General features: G+C 55.1%; 1 protein-coding gene across 9 annotated transcripts in view; it reads right to left on the bottom strand.

Annotated features, from left to right (window-relative positions):
- Positions 1 to 11,332, bottom strand: part of CEMIP (cell migration inducing hyaluronidase 1) — a 164,817-nt gene that overhangs the window by 41,891 nt on the left and 111,594 nt on the right. For all 9 annotated transcript variants that reach the window (XR_003047659.1, XR_003047660.1, XR_003047662.1 and 6 more), the window contains 7 exons: positions 9,348 to 9,494; positions 8,727 to 8,865; positions 7,817 to 8,053; positions 6,799 to 6,978; positions 4,359 to 4,429; positions 3,221 to 3,316; positions 2,541 to 2,662 (listed from right to left, as the gene is read on the bottom strand). Coding sequence is in view for 6 of the 9 variants with exons in the window: in XM_025050075.1 (XP_024905843.1) it covers positions 2,541 to 2,662; positions 3,221 to 3,316; positions 4,359 to 4,429; positions 6,799 to 6,978; positions 7,817 to 8,053; positions 8,727 to 8,865; positions 9,348 to 9,494 (992 nt within the window). In the remaining 3 variants the exon portion in view is untranslated. The remainder of the gene's footprint in view (positions 1 to 2,540; positions 2,663 to 3,220; positions 3,317 to 4,358; positions 4,430 to 6,798; positions 6,979 to 7,816; positions 8,054 to 8,726; positions 8,866 to 9,347; positions 9,495 to 11,332) is intronic.

The following is an 11,332-nucleotide window of genomic DNA, read 5'->3' on the forward strand; positions in this document are numbered from 1 at the left end:
CTCCACCTACTGCCCTTCCTTCCCTGTCTGTCTCCTGCCACTGGAGCCTGGCCTCTGGGGAGGGCCAGGACCCGACCCCAGCATCAGCCCAGCGTCTGGCACAGAGTGGAGTCTCAGTGGATGGGAGCTGACTGGCGAGCAGCCTCGAGGCCAGGTAGAGAATTTGGGCAGCGAGCTCAGAGGAGGGCGGATCCCTGCCAGCTGGGGTGCGTCCCAGCGCCGGGCGTGTCTGCATCAAGACTGTGGCTGTCATCGCAGACATGCAATTTACAGCCAGGGCTGCAGCTGCTGCCCCCCTTGGCACAGAGATCAAAGGCCCCAGGGCTGGAGAAGTAGGGGGCAAGGGACAGTTGACCTAAAAGGAGGGGTGCTTTTGAGGAAACACTGCTCTCAACCAGTAGGTCCCAGCAGCCTTTGGCTTAGAGGAGGGCCGTGCAGATGTGCGTCCGGCCGCTCCGAAGCGCAGCCCTTTCCCACGAGCCGCACGCGCACCCATTCTCGCAGGGGCTCTGGGAGGGGAGCGTGGACACTTGGAGGGGCTCAGCGGCCGGGGTCACGCGATTGTCAGGCCCTGACTCCCCGAGGCCGTGTGTTCTTCTGTAGGGGACCCCGTAGAATGGAGAACTGCGATGACAACGTCATCAGATGGAGCTGAACGTTTTTCGAGGTGCAAAGTCCAACTATAATTTTAAGGGAACATCTTAATTTTGCTGCTTTTTCTTTTTTTTTCCTTTTTCTGCCCCAAAAAATAATCTCGGTTTTGGATTATACACAGGACTCTATCACTGGTCGGTGAAACGGACACAATTCTAATTCATAATGATTAATAATTACAAAATAATTAGCAACATTACCATCATCATCATCATCATCATCATCATCATCATAAAATAATCTTAAAAAATTGGGGGCATTCAGTATGGGTCAGGCATTTCATGCATCATTGCTTTAAAACCACAAAATCACAGGAGGGAAAAATTATGATCCCCATGTTTGCACGGGAGGAAACTGAGAGACTAAGTCACATAACTGAACTGATTTCTCCGGCCAGGAACGTGAGGCATCCGCGCTGCAAGTTCTAAGGTGGCGCTGAAGAGGTAAAGCGTATACCCATCTCCGGGCCTTTGTAAAGTTTCGTTTCACGTTCGAGCCTGGAATTAGCTGTGCTTTCACACGCTCGGGGAAGAGCTGGCGTCTAGGCTGAGAACAAAGTTACCGGAAGCGCAAGAAATGCCTATGGAAAGCAGTCCGCCTGGCGTGGTAAGTGGTCTTCGGAACGAGAGTGGTCTGGGGTCTGCCGGCTGGCAGAGCAAACACCAGGAGGCATTTGGAGGACATGCGAGCATTCCCCGAGGATTTCCAGAACTGCCTGGGGAGGGGAGTCTGGTAAGGGGCTGGACTTCCCATAGCCAAGTGAACTGGAGGGATGAGATTATGAATATTTCAGAAACACTCCAGAAACGTGAAGCTGGAATGCTCAGGGTTGCGAGAGAAAATTAAATCTGGGAGGTATGCACTTTGAGGGGGGGTTAGTGGTTTTTGGTTCTGTAGGGCCCAAGAAAAGTCTCCGCCTTGCAGCTTAATCCAGGTAAGTCCTTCTCAGTAACATGGAGCTGCATGAAGGGACAGCTGGGCCAAATACTGAGCAAGGTCTCCTTGGCCTTCGCTGAGTGCGGGGACAGTGTCCGCCTGGGGAAATGGGACCTTGTCCACGGTCTCTCCAGAGTGCGAGGCAGAGGGCAGTTCTGCCCAGGGTGATGCCACCGGTGGGGTTAAAGCACAGTCGGATGACCTGGGACCTGCGGTTAGATCACCTGGGAGGAGGTGTTGGACAGATGTCGGTCACTATTTTTACTGGCCAAAAGAGGATCAAACGGGCAGGAAGGTCTTTCTCAAATGACTTCTAATTCTATACTTGGCATTTAAGTGGCTCGATTCTGTTTTGGAACAAGGTCTGTGTTGGTCTTTCCAGCTCACAGCTCAGAGCTGAGCCGGTGGACTGTGGGGGCTGCGTACTGACCCGTCACCTCTGTGTAAGACAGTCCAAGTCCCCTTTACGTATGGTGACTCCAAGAGCATGTTCTGAGCAAACACTGCTCACCTACAAGTACCGGCTCTTCTTCAGCTACTGAAGAACCAGGCTGTGTGTTCTCCACCTGGGCCGAGCCCGGCCTGCACCCCAAATGCCAGCCGGACCCTGTGCACTCAAGATCCCAAAAGAAGTCATCTCAGCAGTGAGGCTGGGCAGGGCAAACCCGTCTCTGAGTGGGGCACTCTCAGCCATGGCTGCGGATAGAGGGAACGCGGGGGAGGGAGCTCAGAAGTAGGACCCGGGAGAGAACTTGAGTCCTGGCCCTGGAACTCAGTAGCCGGGAGGCTGGGGCAGATCGTCAGGCCCTAACTGGGAATGCTCGTCACTGGTTCACCTGTGTCCTAAGAGGACCACGAGAGTCACACTGCTCAGACGGCGAGAGGGTTTGAAATCTAGAGTCTGCTCAAAATAAAGCCTTAATAACGATGCAACTGTTTTGAGTTGGTACCTGTATATCAAGCGGACGGTTGCAGATTTTCCCTGGGTGAGCTGCCCGGAGGTCTGAAATTTTCTCCCCACCTTTACTGTGTGACACTTTGTCATGGTGGAACCAGTCTGTCCACTCCACATCTAGGCAGAAAGCAAAGAGCAGGGTCAGACGGGAAGGCCCGTGAGGGCAAGCTGTGCTGAGCATAGCCCCACACACCCTCGAGAGCCATCGGTCCAGCCTGCAGGGGGCAGGGGCTCCGGTGGCTCGTGAACAGTCTGCCAACTCTCCCACCTCTTAATTAAAAACACCTCTTACTGACTTTCTTACTTCATAGAAGCTATAGCTATCCTTCACTTTTGCAAAAAGGAGAAAAGGGAAGTCCACCCGCAAGCCCATCGCCCCGCGACTGCTGCCCTCTGCACCCCGTCCCCACGTGAGGTCTCCCTGCAGGCGGGCCCTGGTCCTGCCTGTGTCTCCTGCTCAGTGCCACAGAAGAGGTATCCTGTGAGGAAAACATCCCTCTGGGCTACGGCCCCGGTAGCTTGATTAACTAAAGACAAATCTCAGTTGTAACTTTAGTTGACTCTGCAACAGGTAAGTGGCAAGAGAACAGTCCTTGTCTTGCAAATGCAGTGCGTCCTGGTTTCTGTCGCCTGTTAGGTGTCCCCAGGTGTCCCTGGCCGTCCGCGGCGCCTCACCTTGGACCCACTCACTGGATGAGGAGACGCTGAAGAGCTCGCCGTGCTCTGAGCGGAACACTTTGGACACCCGGGCAGCGGCGGAGCCGCGGTGACCTGGCAGAGAACAGAGTGTCAGCCGCGGACAGCCCAGTCCACACGGCGCGGTTCCAAGGGCCCTCCCACCACAGGGACCTTGAGCTGTTTCTTCAAAAAAGTTTCAGGCCGATCTTCCCAGTTAGGAAGCAGCTCATTGTCCCTCCCTGTGCTTCGGTTTTGGAGGCTGAGTCGCCGTGCTCCCACCATCGTTTCTCATGCGACCTCCCCTCGAGAACCCCCGCAGAACCCCCAAACGTCCCCCGGAGTGGAGGCTGCTGCTGCGTGGGAAATGCCCATCTGAAGAGTCTGTTTAGCTCAAAGTACCCCTGCCGGCTCCGTCCTGGTTCCCATCCTGCCTACGTCGACTGCTCTGGACTAAGCTGACAAGAGAAATACTCAACGGAGCCACTTTAAAATGGAGCTGGAGGCGCCATCGCAGAGGAACCGCCTGGCGGTGGGTCTTACACCTCGAACCTCCGCAACGTCTAAACAGGGCAAAGTCACCGCTGGACGCGGCCTGAGTCCCTGGGCCCCAGGGATCTGTTTGCAAGGACAACAAGAAAGCAGATCCGTGACTACCAGACTGGTGGCCGCTAGACTGAGCATTAGCAACGCTGCTTGGTGCTGGCATCATGACGTCATCTGCACCGAGCTCGGAGCCCTCCTTCTATGGATGGCACTGTCCCCGTCCCCCTCACAAACACCCTGCCCTTGTCTCCCGATGGGGACACTATTTGGGCCTCTGACTGAATCGATGATTTCCAAATAGCTACTCTTATTGATCTCAAATTAAAGTTTGCTGCCAGTCACTCCGAAAGGCCTTTTATTTTAGGTTAACAAGGTTGATGATTTCCTGAAAATGTCAATGTTATCTGGCTGATGCACCTTCAGCCCATGTTGGCTTTTCCCCTTTGATGTAACATGGCCCATTAAGCGGCTAGGCACGCCACTAGGAGCTGGGAGGTGGGTCAGCCGTGCTGACGGAAGAGGAGCTCAGGAAGAGCCTCTTGGTCAGAGACTCTGGGGAGAGGGGACCGGGCCTCCCGCAACCCGTCGTTACCATGGTACTCCGTGTGGTCTTCCACGGAAGAAGCGGGATTTCCCTTCACAGTTAGGAAACTCCACGGGTGTCTGAAAGAAACAACAACAGAGCGGAGTTCCTCACACGCCCGAACCTGTGCTGCAGGGGGAGGCGACGTGCGTCAAGTGGCTGAACCCCCCTCCCCCGCCCGCCTCCCGGGGGCTGGGTGGCCCTGGCCCAGAGGAACAGAGCCTCTCTGCCAGCACTGGGCTTCCTGCCCGCCTGTCGCCTGACGTCTGCACACGGAGAGCCTCTCAACTCCATCCTGGCTAGGCAAGGCATGAACCGCAAATCAGCAAGCCCACAGACCTGCCTGCACCCCCAGGCTCAGTGAGGTCCTGAAGCCAGGGCTCTGATTCTTCAAGGAAAACAAGGAAGCTCATTCCAAGAGGGAAGGTCACTCCTCTCTCCTAGAGGAAAACGCCAGAGGATGAGGTGACCGACCTCCCAGGGAAGGAAAGAGATGCCTCCTCTTCTTAATGGGGAGTGAAGGAGAAAAAGCAGCACGATTTGGGACGTTGTAGAGCGTGCGCAGCTGCAGGGCAGGAAGGCCTTCCGCCCACTTGCCTGTCCGCCAGCGCCCAGTACAGCCTCTCTCCTACTGTGGGTTTTGGTCCTCAACGGCTCGCATTATTTTTGTTTTGATCTCTGACCTTGGGAACTAAGTCCATTATTGAGGCTGGAAATTTGACTGTCACTCTCTCACTTAAATCCTCCAGTGGCCCCTGGACAAAAACCAAGCTCCTAGGCACAGGCCCTCCTGCAGAGCCTCGCCTCTGTCCCCTCCCACCCCCGCACACCCCGCTGCTGCCTGTACGTCCCGACATCTTCACGAGAGCCACACATCCGCCCCGGGGATGCTGAACCTGCAGGCCTGTCATGGGGAATCGGCGTGCCCTCATTGTCCCCTGCGGGTCTGATGAAAGCCCGCTTTCAGCCTTCGGCCCACTCTCGCTGTGTGAGGCCTCGTCACCCTGGCCCTGTGACGTCGCCCTCCCTGCGAGAGCTCAGCACACCTGTTCTAGCCTAAAGCCCCACGCCAATGTCTGCTCAACCACCACTTCCTGAACGAACAGGTAAAGAGGCCACGTCTTAGATCTTCTATTGATTTTAGATGCTTTGACTTGTCATTCGAGGTCGGTCTATACAAATAAAGGGTAAAAATATAATTCCTGCCCACCTAGTTCCTTTATCCATGGGAATGGCCGTGAAAAAAACGAGGCAGGCTCTTGTTTATAAGGAGGGAATAGTTGCTAACGTTTATTGAGTCCTCACTCTGCACCAGACACATAGCAAACATTTGCTCTATTACCACACTTGACCCTCCCAACGGTCCTAACGGTGGCTCCCGACATCTCCCATGGTGGATACAGGAACTATGCAGAGAGGGTGAGTCACCTGCTTGCAGTCTCACTTGACAGGAGGTGCAGCCTCAGCTCAAGTTCATGCCAAATCTAATGCCGGGTCTTAAGGCCTTAGTCATTACCTTCTTCTGCTGAGGCCCTAAGTAGCCAATCCCCTGTGGCTCAACCTCTTGTTGCAAATTAATAAACTGACCTTTCAGCTTATGAAACAACGATATGGAAACACCCTCGGTTTCTCGTGACAAAGAAGCCCTGCGATACCAAGGTGTCATTGTCACCTTTGGCCGCTCGAGCTTCCTGCACAGGCCCTTCCAGAATAAGCAGCCTCTGGGCTGCTGTGGAATGCACTCTGAAACCTGGAGCACCCCTCCCTTGCCCAAGGGATGTCTGCCCTGCCAGGAAGACTGCTCTGCTGAGCCCAGATGCGGCTCCGGCCTGCCCCCGTCTCGCCTGCAATCTGAAGAGCTGACAGGGGGAACACTGCTATCTCCAAACAGCCACTGAGCTGAGACCTGACCCAACATGATAAAAAGGTGGGGCAAACACTTTCCTCTTGGTGCCAACGTGTGTGCACGCCAGCCGGGCATGATGCTGCCGTCTAAGTCAAACAGAAAACACAGGGGAAGACGTCAAAGTGCCCGTCCCCTGGGACATTGGGATGGCCAAGGATGCTTGATGCGAGCTCCCAACAAGCATCTGCCGATCTCCAGGGCACACCGTGATCCCTTTGCCAGAGAAAAAGAATGCAAACATCAGCTGTACATCTGAGGCATGGCTCCTCCACGCAGTAGATGCTCAATTAACATTTTGCAAGGGACAGACAGAACGAATGGGTTCATACAAAGAGAGAACTTCTGCATTTCAGGAGTGGATCTGCTTGTAAGAAATCCCAGGTCCCCTGCAGGAACAAGCCCATCTGTCCCACGCAGATGGAGAAGGTGCCTGCAGCTCCCTCGGTCACCGAGGGTGGTGCGACCCTGGGGCAAGGGGACCTCTCAGGGGCTGACCTGCCTCAGTGTCCCCGAGCCTGGGGAGGTGGCGGTGATGGGCGGTACCTGAATCCAAGGCGCAGGAAGTGTTTGCTGCCCAGCCTGGTCATCGCCTTCCTGGCCACGTCGTCCAGGTTGCGGGACCCTTCGTCGTTCACGGCGACAGACAGGATTCTGCCGTTGGGCACCGCATTCAAATACTGGGCCAGGCGTTCACTCTCTTTCTTATATCTGTAGGTGTCAAACCTAAAAAAGGCAAAGAGAAGGAATTTTAATAGTCCTGACGGCAGCCAAAAAAGTAAGCAAAGCACATGTCGTTGTTGAAACAACCAGCTTGCTACCCAGAGATCCCAAGGGCTCTGGTGTTTAAAGACATTTTAATTGCAGCAAACACTGATCATCTCAAACTCAACACAGACAACCCACCCTCATACACATAAAATAGCCATGAATCACCAATCTCAAAAAAATCTGTACCGCTGGTGACGATTTACGAAGGAAAGACACAATTTCACAATAATCACAGCTCTCCTCTACGTAACTATAAAGATTTTGTAAAATTGCAATAGAAATTCCAAAAGAATTTGTCTTGTGACTTAGCAAGCAAAATAGTCCTAAGATGAAATCTACAAAAATAAACCAGTGTGACTAGCCAAGAATTTAAAAAAAAAGTGGGGCCCAGGGTGGTCAGTGAGACAGGTGCTCCTGAGTCGCTGTTTTCGAGTGTTTGCCTCCCCTGGTCCAACCCGCCCGGCCCGCCGTCCCCACTGCCCCTTCCCGGAGTTGGCGGCAGCGACCACACCGCACGCCCACGCCCGCCTCCTCTCACTCCTCCTCTTCCTTCGAGAAGCCACCACTGTTCCCACTGCTCCAGGTAACCTTCTCAGGGGCCTGCATTTGTGTGCCTGCGCGTGTGCTCATTCCCATTAAACTCGGCTTCATCAGCAAAGGCCCAGGGAGGGAGAGACATAGCTCCCCGAGGCCAAGGTTTCTGTCCGCCTCGCTCGCCGCTCGGCCCCGAGCACACACGCTCAGCAAACGTGTGCTGAACGAAGGAGTGTGTTCGAGTGAAGACGAGCCTTACCTGTCAGAATGGATGACTGTCCCTGACTGGGGGTCGATGACGTGAACGATGACGCCCCGGTGGCCCCAGCTCCTTTCAAAAAAATAGCCTCCCTCCTCCATGCCACCCGGGCGGAGCGTCTTGTTCAGAAACGTCCAAGAGAGCTTCTTCTGTCCATGCAGCTCCAAGGTGCCTCCTCTGCCAACCCCGATGTACTTCAGGCCAAAGTATGGGTCCGGCTGAGCGCCCTCGTCAGCCCTGCGAGAGAAGACAGCCCTCCGAGTCAGCCTCTCCTGCGGCACTGCCCCCGGCTCCCGCTGCGGCCACCACAGAGCTAGCCAGCCACACTCATGATCGCACAAGCTCGAGAGAAACAGTCATGACCCGATCTCCCTGAGCCAGGCCCCGGCGAGGCCGGAAGGCCAAGCAGACACACGCATGTGCTTGCACACTGGCACTTCTTTTCAGTGCTAAGTGTCTGGTATTCTGGTCCGTATCACACGTGGAATCACCTGGACGTGAACTGCCTACCCCTGCGTCGTCTTCTTGCCTACCGCTTCTTAGAACTCTCAACTGCTCGATGAGGGAGCCCAGCCAGAGGCGAACGCTGCATGGAACGTTTCTTTATTTTGTCCATCGTAACCGATTAAATAAACGCTCACAGAGCCTCCCTGAGCCATGACGTGACTGGGGCAGCTGAAAGGCTGGCAGACTTCTATAACCTAAGTACAGACCCAGGCCACAGCAGAACGCCTGGCGTGCCTCGCCCTCGTCACTGACGTCTGTCTCGTTCACGATCACGATCCGGCAGCACATGCTGACAACTCCGTCTTGCACTAAAGCCTGCTGTCTTGCCCACCTCTCTGCTTTAAAAGCCTCCTTCCTGTCAGATCTAAGAGTAGCATTTGACCACTGGAAGCTGTCCACCCACCTCCCATACAAAACGATGCTGAAATTGCCCTGAAAAGGGCAGAGGGCACTCCCGGCATGCAACTCTCCTCCGCTGTCGATCAGGATGTGCCGGGTGCGCAAAACAATGGTCTCATCTTGGTCTTTGATGACGAGCTTTCCTGAAGAGGAGGATGGGGAGAGAACGTGAGTGACAGGGGTGAGGCCACAGCAGAGGTAAGGGCAGGAGCCCCGAGCCCCCCTCTCGTCCTGGGAGGCAAGACACACACTGCTCATCTACTTCCGCGCATGCCGTGCTCACACGTGCGTGCTTTTCTTTTCTCTCTGCTTCGTAACGTGTAAACGCCTGTTTGGTTTACTGCCATCGCTGCACGCACGGCACTCACTGAGCTAGCATCTGCAGGCCAGACGGGCTGGAATGCTCTGTCCAGTAAGGACTTTGCTCCCTAAGTGCTTCTTCACAACGACTGGACCTCGGACAAGCCGTTCCTAAGTACTCAGGACCAACGGTTATCTCAAACACCAGATGCTCTGACATGAACTCAAAGCATGTGACCTTTTGTCTGTCCATCTCGAGTTATGGCAACCTGCATCCCACCTGCGAGGCTCTAGCAGAGAAGGATCGGGGGCGAGACTGGCTTACCTCCCTCTGAGATGTGGATGGAGTGGACCGTGGCAGATGACGTCAGCAGCAGTGCTCTGCCCTGACCGATGTACACGTGGTGGTCCCGGTCATGGCCAGGGGTCCAGGGCTGCAGCTCAGGGCTCTGGTCAGGGCACTCGGCTGCCACTGTCAGGGACAGAGAGATGTCACTGCCCCCGCCCACCTTCACCAAGCGAGACTGCCACAGGCCACAAGGAGGAACCCACACATGTCTTCAGGGCTCTGTGCCCCCTCTCTACTAGAGCTGAAAGCAAGGCTTTTGAGAGCAGGGAGACCCTTGACATGGCCCAGGGCCCCGGGGTGCAGGCCCACGTCTTTAATGAACCCATCACGTGCCTGCGAGGAAGCCACTTCCTCTTCTGGGCTCACTGTTTAAACTATAAAATCTCAAAGGGCAGGTTGGATGACTCCTCACAGTGTTTCAAGACTTAACATCAGGCAGTGATTTATCTAGATTACTTGTATCCCAAGACAGTCCGTCCTCTGGAAAGCAGGATTAAGAGTTAACCCCCTTCCCCAGTGCATGAGAATCTGACTTTTAATTTTCCAGCTCAGTCCCTCTGGAAACCTGAGAAATATGTTACCAAGCAACGCTGCTTGCAACAAAGGTGACCCCTGATTAGCAAATGGTGTCTAAACGGGGGGAACGACAAATAATCTATATTTCTCCCGGTAGTGAGGTCATGATGTGGGCTTCCCTGGGTGCAGCGACTCTCGTCATTGGGCATGTCCCCTGCAGGAACCCTGGAAGTGACATCTATGGAGCTGCTACGAGATACTGGCGTTGATGGAGCCTGAGGCTTCTAAGCGAGGGCAGTCCTCACAGCTACCCAAGGACAGTCTCGTGTCCTGTCTCCTGAGCTGTCACCTGGGCAACCAAAGAGGAAAGCTTCCGGAAGGTCACAAGGACCCCTCCTGTGGAGAAGCGCCGGGCGCTGCTCCGGTGGCAGGCTGCGTCTCTGTCCTCGGTCCTCCAAAGTGGGTCCAAGGCCAAGCGTGGCCCACGGTAGCCTTGTGAGTCTGCTTGTTTGCTTGAACTAAAAAGCCCCCTTGGGGGGTTGCACAGGCCCTTGTCCTGACTCCAGCAGAAGCACCAGGAGTCTCTCTTCTCTGTGTGGCAACGAGGCTCTGACCTAGCAGTGACATGAGGCTGCGGACAGGAGGACTGTCTCAGAAACTGGAACAATCTCCTGGGTGGCAAGGGAAGATCCAGAGGGAGCGAGGTAGGCAGAGGCCAACACGCTGAGGATAAATGGCTTGTGGGGAAAGTAAGCCCCACTGTCCTCCGCTTGTGTCGCTGGAGAGTTGTGAAATATGAAACCGCAGCTTTTAAACAATCTGGGTGGGGAGTGGAGAGGCAGCAGGTGAGGGCAGGTAAGCCTGTGGCAGGGGCCGGTTCCAGGTTTTGAGACTGTGGGAAGGAACTGGGAGGGGTGGGAAGTTACATGTGTTATGCACAGTGGGTGTGGGGAACAGCACCCACAAAATGGGCTTAGAGCCCAGGGGGCATTCCGGCTTCAGTACAGTTATCGGCGTATTAGTTCCAGATGTTACTTGACTTCCTTCGGCCATCTCTGGGGTTAGAGTGTCTGTCCCGTACCTACGTATCTCAAGAGGACTGGAGGAAAGTTTCTCTTTATCTACGCGCAACTGCACCAGACGTGGACGCTCTAAACCCACATTGCAGCACCTGTCCGTCTGCAGCGACGCCTGGCCTGTGTGCCCCCTCCACGCTCGCCGCCTGCCTCGGCCCGAACTCAGGCCTTGCGCCCCGGCCACTGGGGCTACAGCCGTGAGGCCGCCAGCGCCAGCCGCTCTCTTCTCAGTGCTTTCATCAGTTGAGCTGGGCGTCTCAAGAGAATCTCCCACTTTTCGTTTTACTGGAGCAGCTCGTCCAGCTGTTGCAAACCCCAAGGGCCTCAAGTCGTGGTCTCGCTGTTCGGTGACGCCCTGTGGAACGGAAG

This window comes from Pteropus alecto, unplaced genomic scaffold (genome assembly GCF_000325575.1).
Source record: "Pteropus alecto unplaced genomic scaffold, ASM32557v1 scaffold60, whole genome shotgun sequence".
Taxonomy (NCBI): domain Eukaryota; kingdom Metazoa; phylum Chordata; class Mammalia; order Chiroptera; family Pteropodidae; genus Pteropus; species Pteropus alecto.